At 45.6% G+C, this 21,557-nt stretch overlaps 2 protein-coding genes and 1 non-coding gene across 3 annotated transcripts in view; 1 reads left to right on the top strand and 2 right to left on the bottom strand.

Annotated features, from left to right (window-relative positions):
- CLEC7A (C-type lectin domain containing 7A) overlaps nt 1-568 on the bottom strand; it is a 31,375-nt gene extending 30,807 nt beyond the window's left edge. Inside the window, exon 1 of the mRNA XM_038759495.1 lies at nt 542-568. The gene's annotated coding sequence lies outside the window, so the exon portion shown is untranslated. The remainder of the gene's footprint in view (nt 1-541) is intronic.
- On the top strand, nt 116-253 carry LOC119939824. Its single transcript, XR_005454787.1, has one exon. It is a non-coding gene; the product is annotated as a small nucleolar RNA SNORA7 (small nucleolar RNA).
- Nucleotides 569-9,176: 8,608 nt separating the features above from the next.
- On the bottom strand, nt 9,177-21,343 carry OLR1 (oxidized low density lipoprotein receptor 1). Its single transcript, XM_038759858.1, has 6 exons — nt 21,256-21,343; nt 18,477-18,575; nt 17,594-17,824; nt 12,102-12,241; nt 11,639-11,754; nt 9,177-9,488 (listed from the first exon to the last, which is right to left on the bottom strand). The coding sequence occupies exons 1-6, from the start codon at nt 21,341-21,343 to the stop codon at nt 9,344-9,346; spliced, it is 819 nt and encodes a 272-aa protein (XP_038615786.1). The 3' UTR covers nt 9,177-9,343.
- Nucleotides 21,344-21,557: the final 214 nt, after the last annotated feature.

Genomic DNA, 21,557 nt, shown 5'->3' with positions numbered 1-21,557 from the left:
TGACTTTGTGGCCCAAAACAATGGGAAGGGAGAAGTGAAGTGGTATTTATTAAGCTTGTTAATGGTACTTGTTAAGTGGCGGGCACTGTACTTAGCAGTGGGGTAGATACAAGATTCCCTCTCAGGATCACACTTGGAGAGTTTCCAGTACTCTGCCAGTCTCGGCTACTGGAGGGAGAGTCAAGCAGAGGCAATCCCAGTCCATTCGTAGCTTGGGCAGTGGCTAACGATTGGAAGGCGATCTGCTACAAGTCAAAATTCACCCATGCTGGGCAGCAGGAGCATGGGAAACTCAAGTTTTTTGAGCAGTAAAAGGCAATGGAAAACCACTTCTGTATTTTTAAAAACTCTATGGATCCACTACCAGAATGATTGCAGGTGGAGGTGAGGCATCAGAGGTGACTCGACAGCATAAGATACAAGATAATCAGGTTGGACATAGTCCCTGTCACACATGAGATTCACATTCTAAATAGAAGTAGGATTTCATCCTCATTTTACAGTTGAAGTAACTGAGGCTTAGAGAAGTGAAGTAACTCACCCAAGGTCACACAGAAGACAAGTAGCAGAGCTGGGATTAGAAGCCAGATCCTTTGACTTTCAGGCCTGTGCTCTTTCCGCAGAGCTGTCGGCTTCCCAAACTGGTCCTGGGTGGCGAGTGGTTTGTAGAGCAAGAAGATTTTCGAGAGGGAGGATGCAATGATTTTAGACAGAGAGAGTGCTCTGCCCTTCCAAACCTGCTCCAGACCTACCAAATTCCTCTCCCAGCTCCTTATGCTCTCTAGATCCCTCTTGGAGCTGGGGAGATGGGAGTCTTGCTACTTGAAACCGAACGGATCAAATAGACAGGTGAATGTCCAGTTCCTCATTGGTTCCAGATAGGGAAATCCGGATTGTCCAGGATCAAACCGGGCTAAAGCCACTTACAGCCGCTTCAGTGCTATGGACTCAGCATTCCGACCTACACCGCACTCTCAAAACAGGAAGGCTGGCACATGCTTGGAGGTGTCCTCCCAGGGAAGTGGGGAAATGTATTTAAGTGTCTCAGTGAAACGAGCCCGGGCTTTGAAGTCAGAGGTCATGGGTTCAAATCCCAGCTCCGCCAATTGTCAGTTGTGTGACTTTGGGCTAGTCATTTAATTTCTCTGTGCCTCAGTTACCTCATCTGCAAAATGGGGATGAAAACTGTGAGCCCCCTGTGGGACAACCTGATCACCTTGTAACCTCCCTAGCGCTTAGAACAATGCTTTGCAAATAGTAAGTGCTTAATAAATGCTATTATTATTATTATTATTACTATTATTATTATCTCCCCCTCTAGACTGTAAGCTCATCATGGGCAGGGAATGTGCTTATTTATTGTTATGTTGTATTCATTCATTCATTCAGTTGTATTTATTGAGCACTTACTATGAGCAAAGTTCTGTACTAAGCACTTGGGAGAGTACAATGTAACGACAGAGTCCCTGCCCACAATGAGCTCACAGTCTAGAGGGGGAGATAGACATTAATACACATAAATAAATAAATAAATAAATGAATAAATAAATAAATAAATAAATAAAAGATAGATACAGATATATACACTTGTGCTGCAGGAATGGAAGGGAGGATGAATGAAGGGAGCAAATCAGGGTAATGCAGAAGGGAGTTAGAGAAGAGGAGAGAAGGGATTAGTTAGGGAAGACTTCTTGGATGAGATGTGCCTTCAATGACAAATCAGAGTAATGCCGAAGGGAGTGAGAGAAGAGGAGAGAAGGGATTAGTCAGGGAAGACTTCTTGGAGGAGATGTGCCTTCAATGACGCTTTGGAGTGGGGGAAAGCAATTATCTGCCTAATATGAGGAGGGAGGGCATTCCAGGACAGAGGTAGGATACTGGCGAGAGGCGGCAGCAAGATAGAGGAGATTGAGGTACAGTGAGGTTAGCATTAGAGCAAGGAAGTGTATGGACTGGGTTGTAATAGGAGACAAGTGAGGTGAGGTAGGAGCAGGCAAGATGATTAAGTGCTTTAAAGTCAGTGGTGAAGAGTTTCTGTTTGATGTAGAGGTGGCTGGGCAACCACTGCAGTTTCTTCACGAGTGTACTCTCCCAAGTGCTTAGTTCAGTGCTCTGTACACAGTAGGTGCTCAATAAATATGAGAAGCAGCGTGGGTCAGTGGAAAGAGCTTTAGAGTCAGAGGTCATGGGTTCAAATCCCGGCTCCATCAGTTGTCAGTTGTGTGACTTTGGGCTAGTCACTTAACTTCTCTGTGCCTCAGTTTCCTCATCTGTAAAATGGGGATGAAGACTGTGAGCCCCCCGTGGGACAACCTCATCATCTTGTAACCTCCCCAGTGCTTAGAACAGTGCTTTGCACATAGTAAGCACTTAATAAATGCCATTATCATCATTATTGACTGATTCACTGACTGAGAAAGGGGCAATTTTCGATATCATTAAGGTCAACTCCCTGCTTGTGCCTCCACTCTCCCTTCATATCTGACAGATACCACTCTCCCCTCCTTCAAAACCCAATAAAATCACATCTCCTCCAAGAAGCCTTCGCTAATGACTCATCTCCACCCTCCTATTCTCCCTCCCTTCTACATCACTTACACAGTAGAGTCTTTACCCACTAAGTACTTTGGTACCCCATTCCTACGGCACTTACTTTCATACTGGTATACTCAGTTTCTTCCACAGACTTGTGATTTATTTTAATTTTGTCTCCTTGATTAAGGAGTTATTTACATATCTATATTCTTATTGATTTTTATTGATGTCTGTCTCCCAGACTCTAGACTGTAAGCCTACTGTGGGCAGGGAATGTGACGATTTATTGTTGTATTGTACTCGCCCAAGTGCTTAGTACAGTGCTCTGCACACAGTAAGCACAAAATAAATGCGATTAAATGAATGCTTGGGAGGAGTGGGGAAGCAGGACTGAGGTGGGAAACACCCGCGCTCGGTCTTCTTCTGGGATTTTCTCTTTTCTCCTGTGGGTTGCGGGGGGGAGGATGGGAAGGAGGTTGGGGACAAGAGGTGAAGAATTTGAAATATGGGCGAGCGGTGACACAAACCACAGAATAAAATGAACAGAGTTAACAAGGAAGATACTTCCATCAGCATCACATGTTGTGGTGGGAACAAGACTTCTTGGATGTTCTTAGAGAGAAAGGGGAACACCGAAATGGAGAGAGAAGAAAGGAAGAAGAATGATAGAGAGATAGGGAGAGAGAGTGAGGAGAGAGAAAGAGTCAGAAAGTCCATCTTTAATGAGTAAATAAACATTCAGAAGCAGTGTGATCTAGTGGAAATAGCAATTCTAGGAGTCAGGAGCCTTGGGTTGTAGTAATAATTGTGGTATGTGTTAAGTGCTTATTCATTCATTCATTCAATTGTATTTATTGAGTGCTTACTGTGCGCAGGGCACTGTACTAAGCGCTTGGGAAGTACAAGTTGGCAACATACAGAGACGGTCCCTACTACATGCCAAGCACTGTTCTAAGCGCTGGGGTAGACACAAGGCAAACAGGTTGCCCACTTGGGGCTCACAGTCTTAATCCCTATTTTGCAGATGAGGCAACTGAGGCACAGCGAAATTAAGTGATTTGCCCAAGGTCACACAGCAGACAAGTGGTGGAGCGGTGATTAGATCCTAGCTCTGCTACTTAATTTCTCCGGGCCTCTGTTTCTTCATCAGTAAAGTGGGTGTTAAATATCTGTTTTCCTTTCTACTGAAACTGTTAGCCCCCATGTGGGACAAAGACAGTGAGCAGTGAGCAGTGAGCAGTTTGCACTTCACTAAGCACCATGCCAAATTTAATGCCCTCAGGCCTATAGCTGCCCTTGATGGCAGGTAAGCCAGACCAACAGACTCCAAGTGAAGACCTAAATGTTGACATACCTGCAGGAGTCCAGGCGAGGTGTCTTTTTAGAAGACAGTGGAGCTGTAATTAGCAGATTAGAGCCATTAGGCAGAAGAAACTCAATGTAAAAGTCAATAAGTAAAGTATAAAGGCTGGAGGGAAACGGCTGTTATCTGAAAGGACAAGAGTTGCCAACTAACGTTGCCAATTCGTACTTCCCAAGCGCTTAGTACAGTGCTCTGCACACAGTAAGCGCTCAATAAATACGATTGAATGAATGAATGAATGACAACCGAGACAGCCAGGGCAGAGGGGACCTTCCGATGGGTTGCCCGTAATGGTCTCAGCCCATTCTTGGCTGCTCACGGTCTTAATTTGCCATTTTACAGATGAGGAAACCGAGGCATGGAGAAATTAAGTGACTTGCTCAAGGTCACATGGCAGATAAGTGGTGGAGCTGGGATTACTTCATGCTGCTGCCCGGATTATCTTTGTCCAGAAACGCTCTGGACATATTACTCCCCTCCTCAAAAACCTCCAATGGCTACCGATCAATCTGTGCATCAGGCAGAAACTCCTCACCCTGGGCTTCAAGGCTCTCCATCACCTCGCCCCCTCCTACCTCACCTCCCTTCTCTCCTTCTACTGCCCAGCCCGCACCCTCCGCTCCTCCACCACTAATCTCCTCACTGTACCTCTTTCTCGCCTGTCCCGCCATCGACCCCCGGCCCACGTCATCCCCCGGGCCTGGAATGCCCTCCCTCTGCCCATCCGCCAAGCTAGCTCTCTTCCTCCCTTCAAGGCCCTGCTGAGAGCTCACCTCCTCCAGGAGGCCTTCCCAGACTGAGCCCCTTCTTTCCTCTCCCCCTCGTCCCCCTCTCCATCCCCCCGTCTTACCTCCTTCCCTTCCCCACAGCACCTGTATATATGTATATATGTTTGTACATATTTATTACTCTATTTATTTATTTATTTATTTATTTTACTTGTACATTTCTATCCTACTTATTTTATTTTGTTGGTATGTTTGGTTCTGTTCTCTGTCTCCCCCTTTTAGACTGTGAGCCCACTGTTGGGTAGGGACTGTCTCTATGTGATGCCAATTTGTACTTCCCAAGCGCTTAGTACAGTGCTCTGCACATAGTAAGCGCTCAATAACTACGATTGATTGATTGATTGATTGATTGATTGATTAGAACCCAGGTCCCCTGATCCCCTGGTCTGTGCTCTTTCCACTAGGCCACACTGCTTCCCATGTATTATTCAGGGTTTTTTTTACAAATGCAAGCACAGGGGTAAGAACGGGAGTGAGGTGGTCGAGGAACTGACTTGTGTGGACAAGAAACAAATCCTGTGGCTAATACGAGGAATTAAATGGGTTTCTAGGAAGAGGGTTCCCAAAGAGGAAGAAAGAAAGTGAACTGTGGGAGGAAGCCTTATTTTGTGGAATTGTGAAACGAGTCTGTGAGCAGCGTTGCTATAGCTGATACATCCTGTAAAAGCGAAATAGTTATCCAATCCGGAGGGAAGGAGGGGATAAGGGAGAAGGAAATGACTTTTTAATTTTTTTTCATGGTTTCTATTAAGCAATTACTATGGGCCAGGCACTGTAATCAGTGCTGGGATAGATACAAGATATTCATATTAGACACAGAAAGACCCTGTCCCACATCTTGGGCAAGTCACTTACCTTCTCTGTGCCTCAGTAACCTCATCTATAAAATGGGGATTAAGTCTTCCTCCTTCCAATTTAAACTGTTAGCCCAGATGGACCAGGGACTGTGTCCAACCTGATTATCTTGTATCTATCCCAGCACTTAGTACCATGTTTGGCACATAGTAAGCCCTTAAGAAGTACCAGAAAACAAACAAGCAAATTAAGGAGCTGCAAAGGGTTAGTCTGGGGAAGAGGAAGCAGCAGGGAGGCTCATCAATTGAATGAAATAATAATAATAATAACAATAATAGTATTTGTTCAGCACCTACTATGTGCTAAGCAATGTTCTAAGCACTGGGATAGATACAAGGTAATCAAGTTGTCCCATGTGGGGCTCACAGTCTTAGTCTCCGTTTTACAGAGGAGGTAACTGGGACACAGAGAAGTTAAGTGACTTGCCCATAGTCACACAGCTGATAAGTGGCAGAGTTAGGATTAGAACCCACAACCTCTGACTCCCAAGCCGGTGCTCTGTCCATTAAGCCACGTTGCTTCTCTCTGATGAGAGGACTCTGACTGCAAACTTAACATGTCCAAAACAGAACTCACCTTCTCACTCAAACCCTGTCCTCCCCTGATTTTCCCATCACTGTATAGACAGCTCCACCATCCTTCCTGTCTCACAGTCCTGCAAACTTGTCACTGTCCTCCACCCTTCGCTTTCATTCAACCCACATATTCAATCCATCGCCAAATCCTGTCAGTTCGACCTTCAAAACATCACTAAATTCTGACCTTTCCTCTCCATCCAAACTGCTGCCACGTTAATACAATCACTCATCCTATCCTGCCTTGCCAGCCTCCTGTCTCTCCCAACCCCAGTCCATACTTCTTCACTCTGCTGACTGCATCATTATTGTGTTGTGATCGGGTTTGTCTGATCTCCATTTTGTTTTCCCATCCTTTCCTCCTGCAATTTTGTACACCCTTCTTCACGGAAGAAGAATGCCCGCCAAAACTTCCCGCCACAAAACCTGCCTAACAAAAGCCCTCCCCAACCCTGACCTGCCTGACAAAAGCCCTCCCCCACCCTGTTCAGGGCTGTATATGACCCCAAGTGAAAATTAACCAATTGCAAGCCTCTGTTTCTGTAAACTTTCCACTGATTCGCAACTCCTGACTGTTAGCCTTGCGTTTTTGTGCCTTTATAAACTCCGGCCCTACCCCTGATCGGGGCTGCTTGATCTGGGTTCCTGGCCCCTTGCAGCCGCGCGCTAATAAAATCCACTTCTAAATTACTACCTGGGTCTCACTCGCTGATTCTCAGAACAACAATTGTATATAAATGTTCAAGCCACATTTCTCCATTCCTCGAGAAACTCCATCCACCTCCGCATCAAACAGAAACTCCTCACCACTGGCTTTAAAGCACTCAATCACCTTGCCCCCTCCTACCTCACCTCACTACTCTCGCTACCCAAGTCCATACACTTTGCTCATTCGTTCAATCTTATTTATTGAGTGCTTACTGTGTGTGGAGCACTGTACTAACTTTTAATGCTCACCTTCTCCCTGTACCTCAAGCTCATCTATCTCACCGCAGATCTCTCACTCTCATCCTGCCTTTGTCCTGGAACGCTCTCCCTCCTCATACCTGGCAGACAATTACTCTGTCCCCTTTAAAAGCCTTGTTGAAAGCACATCTCCAAGAGGTTTTCTCTGACTAAACCCTCCTTTCCGTCTTCTCCCACTCCCATCTGCGTCATCCTGACTTGCTCCCTTTATTCAGTCATTCCCCAGTGCTTAGTACAGAGCCTGGCACATAGTAAGCACTAAACAAATACCATAATGATAACAATTATTATTATAATCAGAGGAGGAGACAGACATTAATATAAATAAATGAATTACAGATATGTATGTAAGTGCTGAAGGATAGGGGATGGGGAGATGAATAAAGGGAGCAAGCCATGGTGATGCAGAAGGGATTGGGAGAAGAGGTAAGGAGGGCTTAGTCAGGGAAGGCCTCTTGGAGGAGATGTGCCTTCAATAAGATTTGAAGGGGGAGAGAGTAATTGCCTGTCAGATTTGAGGAGGGAGGGTGGTTTAGGTCAGAGACAAGATGTGGGTGAGAGATTAGCAGCGAGATAGACAAGATCAATGTTCAGTGAGAAGGTTAGCATTAGAAGACTGAAGCGGGTTGTAGTAGGAGAGTAGCAAGGTGAGGTAAGAGGGGGAGAAATGATTGAGTGCTTTAAAGCCAGTGGTGAGGAGTTTCCGTCTGATGGAGAGGTGAAGGGCAATCACCGAAGTTTCTTGAGGAAAGTGAGTAAAATGGTCCGTGTGGATTAGCTTCCCAAGAGATACCAGCTATGTACCTCACGGTGCCTGGGGACAGCTTCACCTAAGAGTTTGTGATTTTCAATCACTTCATTTTGGGAATTTTGCGGGGGTTAACCTCCCTCTACAATGAATTAACACCCTTTCTAATGCACATTAGGGTTGCTATCTCGCTCAGCAACCTCATCTCCTTTACTCTGTTAGCAACGTCCAGAAGGAGAGATGAAAAGGACCTGCAGAAGGGAGGTAAAGGAGCTTAGACGGCAGGATTCAGCAAGCAGTTTGGGAGGTTGTCACTGAGCCAGGGGGGACCTGATTGGACATACCCATCCAGACCCTCAGCCTGCTTCTCCCACACGAGACCCCAGGCAGAGACCATGGCTGTGGCTTAGAGCTAGAGTCCAGGGAGAAAACATTCCCCACCCAAAATGAAAAGGGACAATGGGATCCCTCCGGCCTCTCCCTGAGCAAGCCATGACCCATTTCTGCAAGTTAGACACTGTGAGCTATTCTAGAGGGTGCAGGTGGAGAGAACGTGCAGCAGAGGGTGGCTGAGGTGGAATAGAATAATTCCAGCATGGTGTAGGGGAAAGAGCACCACCGATTTGGGAGTCAGAGGACCTGAGTTCTAATCTAGGCTCTACCACTTACCTGCTGATCTTGGGCAAGTCACTTAACATCTCTGTGCCTCCGATTCCTCATCTGTAAAATACGGATTCAGTATCTGTTCTCCCTCTCCAGTAGACCGTGAGTCCCGTGTGGTACATGGAATGTATCCAAACTGATTATGTTGTATCTGCCTCAGTGCTTTGTACTTCCCAAGCGCTTAGTACAGTGCTCTGCACACAGTAAGCGCTCAATAAATATGATTGAATGAATGAATGAATGCTTTGTACAGTACAGGATACATAGTAAATCTGGGTACGTAACAAGTCTGCATTGGATTTGCTCCCTTTATTTGCCCACCCTCAGCCCCACAGCACTTATGTACATACCTGTAATTCATTCATTTATATTAATGCTTGTCTCCCCCTCTAGACTGTAAGTTCATTGTGGGCAGGGAATGTGACTGTTATAGTGGGGATTATATTATTATATTATTATTATTTTATTATATTGTGTGAGCCCCATGTGGGACAACCTGTTCACCTTGTGTCCCCCCCAGCACTTAGAACAGTGCTTCGCACATAGTAAGCGCTTAACAAATACCATTATTATTATATTGTTATATTGCCTTTTCCCAAGTACTTAGCACAGGGCTCAGCACACGTAAATGCTTGATAAATATGATTGATTGAAACATTTAAGAACTACCATAATTGCTATTATTATTATTAAGTGGGTGTTTGTCGGAAGGAAGAAGGGAAGGAAGAGAGCCTGACTCGGCCCTCAGTGCTTGCATCCCGGCCCTGGGACAGCTCAAGTTCCCATGGAAATTGGCCAAAGTCTGACTTCACTCTGATCCAGCCATCTGGGTCCTTCTTCCTCTGACGGGTCACTGTAATTTCAGCAGATTGGCCTTCCTCTCGCAGATGCTAAAGGCAGTGATGATGCAGTTTTCAGCAAAGATGTTGTCTTGGAAAATGTATGCACAGGTGCCTGAGGGGTAGGTATGGGAAATGTACCTCCAAGCCTGGAGTCTGTAAAGAACAAAGATAATAGTTGTGATATTTGTTAAGCACTTACTCTCAAGCACTGTACTAAACCCTAGTAGATACAAGAAAATCAGGTCCCGTATAGGGCTTGCAGTCTAAGTAGGAGGGAGAACAGGTATTGAATTCCTATTTTCCTGATGAGGGAACTGAGGCACAGAGAAGTTAAGTGACTTGCCCAAGGTCCCATTGCAGACAAGCAGTAGAGTTGAGATTAGAAGGGATTGTCTCTATTTGTTGCTGAATTGTACTTTCCAACCAATTAGTACAGGGCTCTGAACACAGTAAGCGCTCAATAAATATGATTGAATGAATGAATGAACTAGAATTCAGATTTCCTGAGTCCTAGTCACACTGCTTCTTTTCCTGTCTCCTGGGACCAACTTCCCCTGCCAAACTGTCATTATCACCTTAGACGTCCCTGGATGAAATTGTGAACCTGTATCTTTCTCCAGGGGACTGTGATTTTGTGTCAGACTCTAGGTCTCAGAGAGAGCAATGCCCAGAGGAGTGTATTAACTTTATGTTAGATTGTAAGCTCCTTGAAGGCCAGGATTGTGTCTAATAACAATAATGATAATGGTATTTGTTAAGTGCTTACTATATGCCAAGCACTGTTCTAAGTGCAGGAGTAGATACAAAGTCATCAGGTTGTCCCACGAGGGGCTCACAGTCTTCATCCCCATTTTTCAGATAAGCTAACTAAGGCCCTGAGAAATGAAGTGGCTTAACCAAGGTCACACAGCAGACAAGTGGAAGAGTCGGGTTTAGAACCCACATCCTCTAATTCCCAAACCTTGCCATTAAACCACTCTGCTTCTCTATTGTACTGCACTCTCCCAAGTCACTAGTACAGTCCTCTGCACACAATAACCGGCGCTCATTATATGCTGCAGATTGTTTAACACAGGGTAGCTATGCCTGGAGGTGTTAATGTGCCTTTAGATATTTTGTTGTGGATGTGTCAACCTTTGTGAAACAACGGAATGAATGGGGATATATGTCCTATGGAACAGTTGATATGCATGGAGGCAGGAGGCTGGTCTTCATTATCGTCATCATCATCATAATATTTGCTAAGCACCTTCTTAGTATCAATAGCAGTACTAATCACCAGCACAGTTACAAGTCCTGGTTTCACAGGGGCTCATAGTCTAAAGACAGGGAGAATCCCCATTTTCCAAGTGAGGAAGCCAGGACCCAGAGAAGTAACTTATCCAATATCACAGGGCTGGCCTATTGCAGGGCAGGGATTAGAACCAGGCCAGCCTCCTTTAATTACATCCTGTTGCCTCCTTCGATATGCCAATGGCCACCCTACCTTCAACCCTACGTCTCACCACTAAAACCGGGGGGAAACTGACTATAAGCCCTGTGTCCCATTTGAATGATAATATTAATGGTGTTCATTAAATGCTTACTATGTTCCAGGCACTGTTCTAAGCACTGCGGTACAAACCTAACATAATAAGGTTGGACACAGTCCATGTCCCACTTGGGGCTCACAGTCTTAATCCCCACTTTACAAATGAGAAGACTGAGGCATTGAGAAGTTAAGTGACTTGCCCAGGGTCACAGGGCAGACGAATGGCAGAGCTAGGATTAGAACCCAGGTCCTTCTGATTTCCAGGTCTGTCCTTTATCCACTAGGCCATGCTGCTTCTTGTACTTGTTAAGAGCTTACTGTGGGCTGAGCACTGTGTCAAGTTCTGGGGTAGATACAAAATATTCAGGTTGGATACAATCCTTGTCCCACACGAGGCTCAGATGAGGCCCTAGACGTAGAGGGCGTCTGATTTGATCCCTACTCTACAGATGAGGAAACTCCTTCCCAAATATATGCCTAGGTTATTTTAGCTTAGCTTAACATGTTGCTTGACACCTAGGAAGTGCTTAAAAATACCATCAACACCATCACCATCATCATAGAGACCCCTGAATCCTCCCAGCATACGTCATGGCCCGGAGAGCCTGTAGGGAGCGAGCCCTGAGGAGAGAGGCCTGAGGGTTCCCCTGACATTCCAGTGGGATGGGATCCGTGTTTGGAAGTCAGGCGATCTTTCAGACACCTGAGGGGAGCCCTCCCTGACAGGGCCTCCTGACCCCTGAGGGCTTTAGCCGACAAGCAGAGGACTTACAAGCCTACGAAAGGCGCTGAACCATCCGCCCAGAGCCAACGGGAGATGGCTTCCGACCGCCTCAGGCCCAGCCAGAATGGGTTTCTGGAGTGGACCGTGGCTTGGTAGATGAACTCCTGGAGGGGGGGAGAAGAAGAGGTGTGAGTCCGATCTGCTCTGCCATTTTCAGGGGGCATGGGGTCCACACCCCCATTTGAGCCCCTTCCCGCCTCCCGGAAGACCCCAAGAAGTAGCAGGATTGGCCACTGTAGAAGGGAGGAGCTAGGCCGGACAGGAGGGACCACAGTCCATCCTGAGGGCTGCTTCCTCTCCCCCTCTGACCATCCCCTCCCGACACCCGCAAGTCTCCCCAGCTCCGGGCCCCAGAGAGCAACAGATGCCTGGAAACCAGCCCACAGCCCCGCCAGAAATAGGCCCCACTCCTGGGGTGGGCAGGCAGGGGAAGAGATGACCGAGTCCTCACCAGCTCGTCCTGGTTGTCCACCTTGAGCAGCTGAGCGCCCTGAGAGGCGCAGTTCTCCTGGCTCTCTTTCCAGTTTGTTGAGCGAGAGGGGAAACTGTAGCAGCTCTCTGTGTGCCAGAGCCAGTCCTGGGGGCAAGGGCCTGAAAGGGCCAAGAACAAAGGTCAACTGGGGTGGCATTCACACTCCGGACATTGTGGAGGGGTTAGGGAGGGGGACCGGGGACAGCCGTCTGCAGAAACCACCCCAGCTATCCACCCCCAACCTGATATGCCTATTTAGTTCTGTAGACTGTAAACTCCTTGTAGGCACGGAATGTGTCACTGTTATGTTGTACTTTCCCAAGCTCTTAGTACAGTGTTTTGCACACACTAAGCGCTCAATAAATACAACCGAATGAATGGTTATACTACCTACTGTCAATCAATCAGAAATATTGAGCGCTTAATGTGAGCACTGTACTAAGAGCTTGGAAGAGTACAATGTAACAATAAACAGACACATTTCCCGCCCACAAAGAGCTTACAGTAGAATGGGGACACTTACTAAGCACTTACTACATGCCAAACCCTCTATTGAGCTCTAGGGTAAGCCTGAGATAACCAGATTGGACACTGTCCTTGTCCCTCACGGGATTCAAAGTGTAAAACTTAGGGAGAGCAGGTATCTTACCACTGTTTTACAAATGAGGAAACTGAGGCACAGAGAGATTCAGGGACTTCCCCAAGGTCATACACCGGGACAGAGGCAGAGGTGAGATTAAAACTCAGCCTTCTGACTCCCAGGCTAGCTCATTACAGGTAGTCAATCAATGGGTTTTTTTTGAGAGTTATCTGTGTGCAGAGCACTGTACTAAGCGGTTGGGAGAGTGCAGCACATCAGACTTTGTAGATATGTTCCCTTCCCACAAGGAGCTTATAGGTCAGTGGTGGAGACAGGCATTAAAATAAATTATGGATATGTACATAGTAAGTGCTGTGGGGCTGAGGGCAGGGTGAATGTCACCAACTTATACTTCCCAAGTGCTTAGTACAGTGCTCTGCACACAGTAAGCACTCAAATACGATTGAATGAATGAATGAATATCAAGTGCTTAAAGGGTACGAGTTCAAGTGCAAGAATGCAGAAGTGAGAGAGACTGGTGGAAATGAAAACGTTCAGGGAAGGCCTCTTGGAAACATGATTTTAACAAAGCTTTGCAGATAAAGTGGAGGTCTGTTAACTATAAATGGGGAGGGTTACACATCCTTCCTGGCTAAGCCACTTTAGTTCACGCACATACGCACACTCACCTAAATGTTTGTTTCTTCCATCTGCTGATGATTTTCTCAGGTATTTAATTGCTTACTAGAGTTTTCTTTCATCAGTTGTATTTCTTCCCTTATTCTTTTCCTTGCATATTGGACAATTAGTGTCCACTGTCTCCCCCGTGAGAATGCACGCTCGGTGGAATAGCTCTATCATAGGGTCCCAACTGCCCAGCAGAGTTCTCTGCACACATTAGGTGCTTCGATAAATGCTGTTGACGATGACAGAGATGCAGACGTTGCATTCAGGCAAGGTCGGTGTCTCGGAGCGGAAGACAGATTCTGAGCTCAGTTTCCAGCCTGCTACCTAGGGCGAAGCCCCCAAAGCCTAGTGGATAGAAGCAGAACATAGGCCTGGGACTTGGGTTCTAATTCTGGCTCTGCCTCTTCTCTCCTGTGGGACCTTGGGGGCAAGTTGCTTCACTCCTCTGTGACTCAGTTACCTCCTCTGAAAAATGAGGATTAATACTGGGAACCCCACGTGGGACGGGGACTGTGTCCAACTGATTAGCTTATATCTACCCCAGCGTTTAGTACAGTGTCCGGCACATAGTAAGCCCTTTAAAAAATGTCCCTGGCAATCCCCACCCCTCGCCTGGCCTACAAACAGGCTACAACACAGGGAGAAGATCAGCACAGGCTCCAGGGTTGGAAGCGAGAAGGGGAAAGCTCAGCCTTGAATGAATGAATATCAGGTGCTTAAAGGGTACAAATTCAAGTGCAAGAATGCAGAAGGGAGAGAGACTGGTGGAAATGAAAACTTATTCAGGGTAAGCCTCTTGGAAATATGATTTTAATAAAGCTTTGCAGATAGAGGAGTGGCGGTCTGGATCATTAGACACTTAGAGAGAGGAATCTGGGGAGAGGGGTTCTGACCAAAGTGGCCATCTTGCAACTACCCTGGTAGTTAATACCTGCTTGGCACAGAGGTGATACGTGCTTAATAAATACCATCATTTAAAAGTACAGAATAAATGAATGCTTACTACAGTGTTCTGCACAGTAAGCATTCAATAAATGCCATTGATTGATGAAGAAAGAAGAAAAGTGAAGAGAAAATAGAGAAAGAAAAGGAAAGAAGAAAGGAAAAGGAAAAAGAAAAGAAAAGGAAAGAAAAGAAAAGATGACTCTAATGCTTGTCTCCTGTATGACCTTGGGAAAGTCACTAAACTTCTCTACGTCTCAGTTACCTCCTCCATAAATTGAGGATTAATACCGTGAACTCCTTCTGGGACATGGACCGTGTCCGATCCGATTAGCTTGTGTCCAACCCAGCGCTTAGTTCAGGGCCTGGCATATTGTAAGTGCTTAACAAATACCATTAAATAAAAAAGAAGGGAAAGAAAGTAAAGAAAGAAGAGAAGAGAAAGCATAGAAAGAAAGAGGGTAAGGAGAGAAAGGGGTGTGTGTGCACTCCTCTTAACTATAAGGTCTTTGAGGACAGGGAATATGTCTGTTGCTGTATTGTACTCTCCCAAGTGCTAATAACACAGTAAGTGCTCAATAAATGGAACACAAGTGCTCAATAAATACATTTGAATGAATGAGTGAATGGTGGTGACAGGATAGAGCCAACATTTCAGTAGCTGCAGAGTCACGCATAGATTCCTAACATCAACTCAGTTTCAGATATTCCCTTCACTGTGTATCACTGCTGTCCTCACTGGGGCTGGGATGGCAGGGGATAATTGTCCCCACAGTCCCCAACTGTGGGGTCCCCTGACTTCGCCAACATCATTCATCCCGGGGGTCTAATGAGAGCTGAAAATCTCTGAGCAGAGTTGAATGGAACTATCTGGGTTGAGAAACCAATCTGGATCTCATATATAATACAGTCAATGTGGCCTAAATTCTCTAAATCCTTGCCTCAATTTTCCATTTCTCTTTGAGGGAGCCACCCTGTCTAGAGGACATTTTGGGGGCCCCTGGGCCAGAAAGTGTGCCATTTATCATGGTCACAGTCCTGATCTTATCATGTCTGGGGAGCTGGACTGGAGGTGATCAAGTGATTTTTCAGTCATTCCACGTAAGTCAGGTCCCTGGCCTCAGGGGGTTGGAAAATTAGTGCAAACTTCATTGTGTGGAGAAAACATTTTCCTCTCAGGGAATTTTCCTCTCTCCCGTCTCTGAGAAACAAGTAACTCAGAAACAAACTCTCTTTCTGTTGACCTCTTGTCAACAGTTTCCCCCCTGTCTGCAATTCTCTCCTCCTTTACATCCTGAGGATCATTACCCACCCCATCTTCAAAGTCTTTCTAAAATGCCTTCTCTGCCACTTGCTCCGCGTGTGTCACCTTGGACAGGTAATTTAACTTTCCTGTGCCTCAGTTTCCGGATCTGTAAAATGTCTTCCCTCCTTCTCAAACTGAATTGCTTGTTGGGAATGTGTCTGACCTGATTGTATTGTATAAACCTCAGCAATTAGTAGAGTGCTTGGCACATAGTAAGCACTTTAAAAATACCACTCGATATTGTCGTTATTATTATTAACATTCATTCAGTCTTGTTTATTGAGCGCTTGCTGTGTGCAGAGCACTGAACTAAGCACTTGGGATAGTACAGAACAACAGAAGCAGCGTCTGGGAGTCAGATGACCTGGGTTCTAAATTCACTTCTACCAATCGCTTGCTGTCACCTTGGGCAAGTCACTTAACTTCTCTGTGTCTCAGTTTCCTCAACTGTAATATGAGGATTCAATATCTGTTCTCCCTCCTAAGTAGACTGTGAGCCCCATGTGGGACAGGGACTGTGTCTGTCCTTATTAAAAAAAATAGTTTGTAGACACCTGTACTGCCCCAAATGAGCTTACAGTCTTACAAATGAGCAGGGAGACAAACATTAATGTAAATATGAATTAAATAATATATGATATGTAAAATACTCCATCCCCTGCCTCAATGGCTCTAATGTCCATTTCTTTCCTCTACCTGGAACTTATTTTACTCTCTTTCCCCTGATAAATTTTAAACTCCTTGAGAGCAGAGATTGGATCTACAAATTCTATTGTCTCTTCTATGAATCAAATGCCTTATAGTGGCAGGAGAGTTTGTGCATGCTGATGAAACTTAGGACTATTTCATATAGGGCTTCCCATAATGGAAAGGTCTAAGTTGAAGCAGACAAAGTTGATTCTCCAGGGTTGGACAGCAGAGCCATAGGAAAGAGGCAAAGGCTTTGATAATAATAATAATAATAATAATAATAATAATAATAATAATAATAATAGTAATAATGACATTTATTAAGCACTTACTATGTGCAAAGCACTGTTCTAAGCACTGAACACTGTTCTAAGTGCTGTCAAAACTCTGATCAAAAACAAAGGCAGAGACTCAAGTTTTTGCTATGCAGAAGACATCATTGGTAAATCATTTCCATATCTTTACCAAGAAAACCCTATGGAAATGTCAAGAGAAGCAGGATGACACAGTGGCTAAAGCTCAGGCCTGGGAATCAGAAGGTCATGAGTTCTCATCCCAGCTCAGCCTTTTTGCTGTGTGACCTTGGACGAGTCACTTCACTTTTCTGTGCCTCAGTTTCCTCATCTGTACAATGGGGATTGAGACTTTGAACCCCATGTGGGACAGGGACTGTGTCCAACCCGATTTACTCGTATCCAACCCAGCCCTTAGTACAGTGCCTGGTACATAGTAAATGCTTAACAAACACCATAATTATTATTACTATTATTATATAAGTACCAGAACGACCTTATGACAGAAGAAGAATCGTTCTGAAGAGGATGGGCCCATGGAGTCGCTATGGGTCAGAAATGACTTGATAGCATTTGAAGAATTCTTTTGTATTCTCCCAGGTGCTCAGTACAGTCCCTTACACGGTGGACACACTCGATAAAGAAGCAGCACAGTCCAGTGGAAAGAGCACGGGCCTGGGACTCAGAGGACCTGGATTCTAATCCTGGCTCCTCCACTTGACTGCTGTACAAACTTGGAGAAGTTACTTAACTTCTCTGTGCTTCAGTTACCTCATCTGGAAAATGGGAATTAAATTCTCCCCGACTTAGACTGTGAGCCCTAGGCAGGGCAGGGGGAACGTGTCGAACCTGATTATGCTGAATAGATCTCAGCACTTAGAATACTGCTTTGTACATGGTAAGCGCTTAAATCCCATTAAATAATTAATAAATACCATTGATTCCAGTATTTCCCCTGCCTCCTGTCCCCTACCTGTATAATTTTTCACTTTCTTCAGAGCCTCCTGGAGATGCTCATTCTGAAGTAGGAGCGCATTGCGCTCTTCGGTTATATTTTCCAACTTCCCGAGGAGATCTTCCACATGTTCCTGGTCTCGGGGAGTGGCTTTAGCTACTTCCTTCTGGTCTGTGAATTGGGCTGTCTCTCCCTCCAGATGAGTGTAGTTTTTGACCTGCTGATTCATGAGACCGTGTGCTTGGTTGACTGGAAAAACAAAACAAAACACTGCCACGTTATCCCCATGAAAATGTCACCCCCAGAGAATCTCCCACCAGGGAAGTAGCACAGTCACGTCAGTATTCCGAGGGAAGAAGTGTTATCTAGTGGAAATAACACGAACCTAGGAGTCAGAACGACCTGGGCTCTAATCCCAGCTCCATCAATTATCTGCTGTGTGACCTCAGGCAGGTCGCTCAACTTCTCTGCACCTCCGTCACCCCATTTGTAAAATGGGGATTAGGACTGTGCGACCCGTGTGGGACCGCGACTGTGTCCAACCTGATTAGTTAGTATCCACCCCAGTGCTTAGTACAGTGTCTGGCACCATAGTAAGCACTTAAAAAAATACTACAGTAAAAAAGTCCGTCAGCAATTGTGTGCTTCCAGGTTAAATGTGTCTATCTGGTCCTGTCATTTGTAATCTTACATGTGTCATTTATTGTCACTCCCCCAAGTGCTTCATAGAGTGCTCTCTGCACCCAGTAAGTGCTCAGTAAGTACCAGTGATTGATTAAACCCCTTAATTACTAAAAGTGAATGGGAGCCCTGGATTAGGCAGGACTAGCCATATACAGGCTTGCTTTCGGTTGAGGAAGGATAATCCTTTCTGTAAATATTTCTCTTCCCCCATACTTACTCTCCAAGCCCAGGACCGCCACTGCTCCCAACAATCCAAAGGAGAAAATCCCCAGCACTATAGCAGCCGGAAACCACCAAGGAGACAAACTGGATGAATCTGGGGAGCCAGAGAGGGGGAGAGGTCAGAAGCAGAGAACTAGAAGCCGATCAAGGGCCTAGAGGTCCTGGAAGGAAGTGTGCAGTGATAACATAATGGATCAATTAATCAGTCGTATTTACTGAGCTCTTATTGTGGGTAGGGCATTCATTCATTCAATCATATTTATTGAGCGCTTACTGTGTGCAGAGCACTGTACTAAGCGCTTGGGAAGTACAAGTTGGCAACATATAGAGACGGTCCCTACCCAACAGCGGGCTCACAGTCTAGAAGGGGGGGACAGACGACAAAACAAAACATGTGGACAGGTGTCAAGTCATCAGAATAGAAATAAGGCTAGATGCACATCATTAACAAAATAAATAGAATAGTAAATATGTACAAGTAAAATAAATAGAGTTATAAATCTGTACCAACATATATACAGGTGCTGTGGGGTGGGGGGGGGGGATGGGGAGGAGGAGAGGAAAAAGGAGGTTCAGTGTGGGAAGGCCTCCTGGAAGAGGTGAGCTCTCAGTCAGGCTTTGAAGGGAGGAAGAAAGCTAGCTTGGTGGATGTAGACCTTGGTAGAGTACAACAAAACAATATAACAGACACATTTCTTGCCCACAGCGAGCTTACAGTACTCAGCACAATATTTGCTTATATTTTTTCTTGCATTGAGGTGAATACAAGCAAATCAGGTTGGACTGAGCCTGGCACACAGTAATTGCTTAACAAATACCATAACTATTATTATTATTACGATTATTATTATTCTGTGTGCAGAGCACCGTACTAATAGCTTGGGAAAGCCAAACTAAATCGGGATGGACACAGTATCTGTTCCCAGTGGGGCTCACAATCTCAATCTCCATTTTACAGATGAGGTAACTTCGACACATAGAAGTGAAGTGACTTGTCCAAGGTCACACAGCAGACAAGTGGCAGAGCAGGGATTAGAACCCTTGACCTTATGAGTCCCCTGCCCATGATCTATCCATTATGCTTTGCTCAGTAAATACAGTACTCAATAAATTCAATTGACTGTATTTGGTATTTATATAGCTGTCCATTTTCAAAAAAATATAATCGATTGATTGCCCTGATCATTTTTCCAAAGATGTGTTCTGGGAACGTCTCTCCATTCTGCAATCGGTACCAGACCACGTACAAAAGTGTGGATGAAAAGAATAACGTGTGACAGCGTGTGTATCTAGAATTGCAACATGTATGTTTAGCCTTTAAATTTGAAAGGCAGGCTAATAACAGTATGGGGTCTTCCACTACTACTACTACAAATGCTCCTCCTCCTTCTCTTCCTCCTCCTTTTCCTTCTCCTCCTCTTTCTACTACTACCATTACTTCCACAGAACTCTGGAGCCTCCTGGGTTACTGCCGTTGGGTCACAAACCAGAGGAAACGCTTGTAAGCGCCTTGCGGGCAGGGACTGTCTATCAACTCCATTGCATTTTATTCTCCCTAGTATTTAATATGGTACTCAGCACACAGGGAGCACTCTAGAAATACCACTGATCGATGGATTGCCAGGAGTCACCTAGGGATGATGCCAAGTGATATGATAGGGTTTCTACTTTCTCTTGTAAGTTAGATGTCTTTGACCATCACTCAGGCACTCACTCTCCCCACCTTCAACATGCACATAGTAAGCGCTCAACAAATACCATCATTATTATTATTAAAATAACATCTCCTCCAAGAGGTCTTCCCCGATTACGCTCTCATTTCCCCTCCTCCCTCTCCCTTCTGCATTGCCCTTTGATTTGTACCCTTAATTCACCACTCCCTCAGCCCCACAGCATTTGTATAAGTATCTGATGTTCATTTTAATGTCTATTTACCCCCTACCAATTCTGTTATATTGTTCTCTCCCAAGTGCTCAACACAGTGCCAGAGGTAGTCAGCTCTCAGTAAAATAATGATTCTTGGATTCTACTCACTAGCCAATCATCCCGTCCTTGGAGAGAGAAGGTCAGAATTATTTCTCAGGCAGGGGAAGATTGGCCGGATGGAAAAGGATTTCTAAGCTAAAGAATCCAGTCTAAATCTTGATCTCTAATTATCCAGGTGCTGGTTCTTTCTACCCTTCCCTTGGGAAGAGAATTCCCCAGCCGTGTCACAGGTGTCTACTGAGAAGCAGCGGAGCAGAGAAGCAGTGTGACTCAGTGGAAAGAGCCCGGGCTTGGGGGCCAGAGGTCATGGATTTTAATCCCGGATCCGCCACTAGTCAGCTGTGTCACTTCGGGCAAGTCACTTCACTTCTCTGGGCCTCAGTTACCTCATCTGTCAAATGGGGATTAAGACTGTGAGCCCCACGTGGGACAACCTGATTACCATGTATCTACCTCAGTGCTTAGAACGGTGCTTGGCACATAATAAGCGCTTAACAAATGCCATCATTATTATTATTATTACTGGGAAGGCTTTGCGGAGAACAAGCCTGGAATGTCCCCCTTTCACCCCTAACTCCTGGCACTCCCCACCCAACCATCCCTCTCCCAAGTCACAGATGTCCTTTCCCCCGACTCTGTTCCTTCCACCTCGGGGTAATGTACTCTTCATTGGTTTGGTTCTGTCCTTTTTCCAAAAAGCAACCCTTCCATCTGCAGGATCCCGCTCCATCCCGAATTCCCCTCCGAGATCTGACTCTAGACATCCTGTATCCTCCTAGACACATTACCTTTCGCTTTCTCTTCAGGGAGCTTCTGCTTAGGTTTCTCTTCTGGCATCTTGAATTTGAGTTCAGCATATTGCACACTGTCCTCCATGTCCTGCAGGTAGGCGCAGGCCCAGACAGACACACCAGCCGAGATGCACACTAGGAGGGTGGGATCAGAGGAGCGGAGGCATCGAAGTCCACGCTCTTAGGCTGACTTAAATATCCGGGGTGAGGGCCGGGGAGAAGGGAGAGGAACAGCGTAACTTTGCTTCATTTTCGAAAGTTGGGTGACGCAAACCCCCTCGGCCGTGTTCGTTGAAAGG

The sequence above is a fragment of the Tachyglossus aculeatus genome, chromosome 17 (assembly GCF_015852505.1).
Source record: "Tachyglossus aculeatus isolate mTacAcu1 chromosome 17, mTacAcu1.pri, whole genome shotgun sequence".
Lineage (NCBI taxonomy): Eukaryota > Metazoa > Chordata > Mammalia > Monotremata > Tachyglossidae > Tachyglossus > Tachyglossus aculeatus.
The sequence above is the reverse complement of the archived record's forward strand: the minus strand, read 5'-3'. Positions and strand labels throughout refer to the sequence as shown.

Coding starts and splice junctions, on each gene's coding strand:
- OLR1 (XM_038759858.1), bottom strand. CDS start 21,343: ATGGAGGACAGTGTGCAATATGCTGAACTCAAATTCAAGATGCCAGAA. Junction 11,755..12,101: donor TGGACAACCAGGACGAGCTG/GTGAGGACTCGG, acceptor CCCCCCCTCCAG/GAGTTCATCTACCAAGCCAC. Junction 9,489..11,638: donor TCAGCGCCTTTCGTAGGCTT/GTAAGTCCTCTG, acceptor TGTTCTTTACAG/ACTCCAGGCTTGGAGGTACA.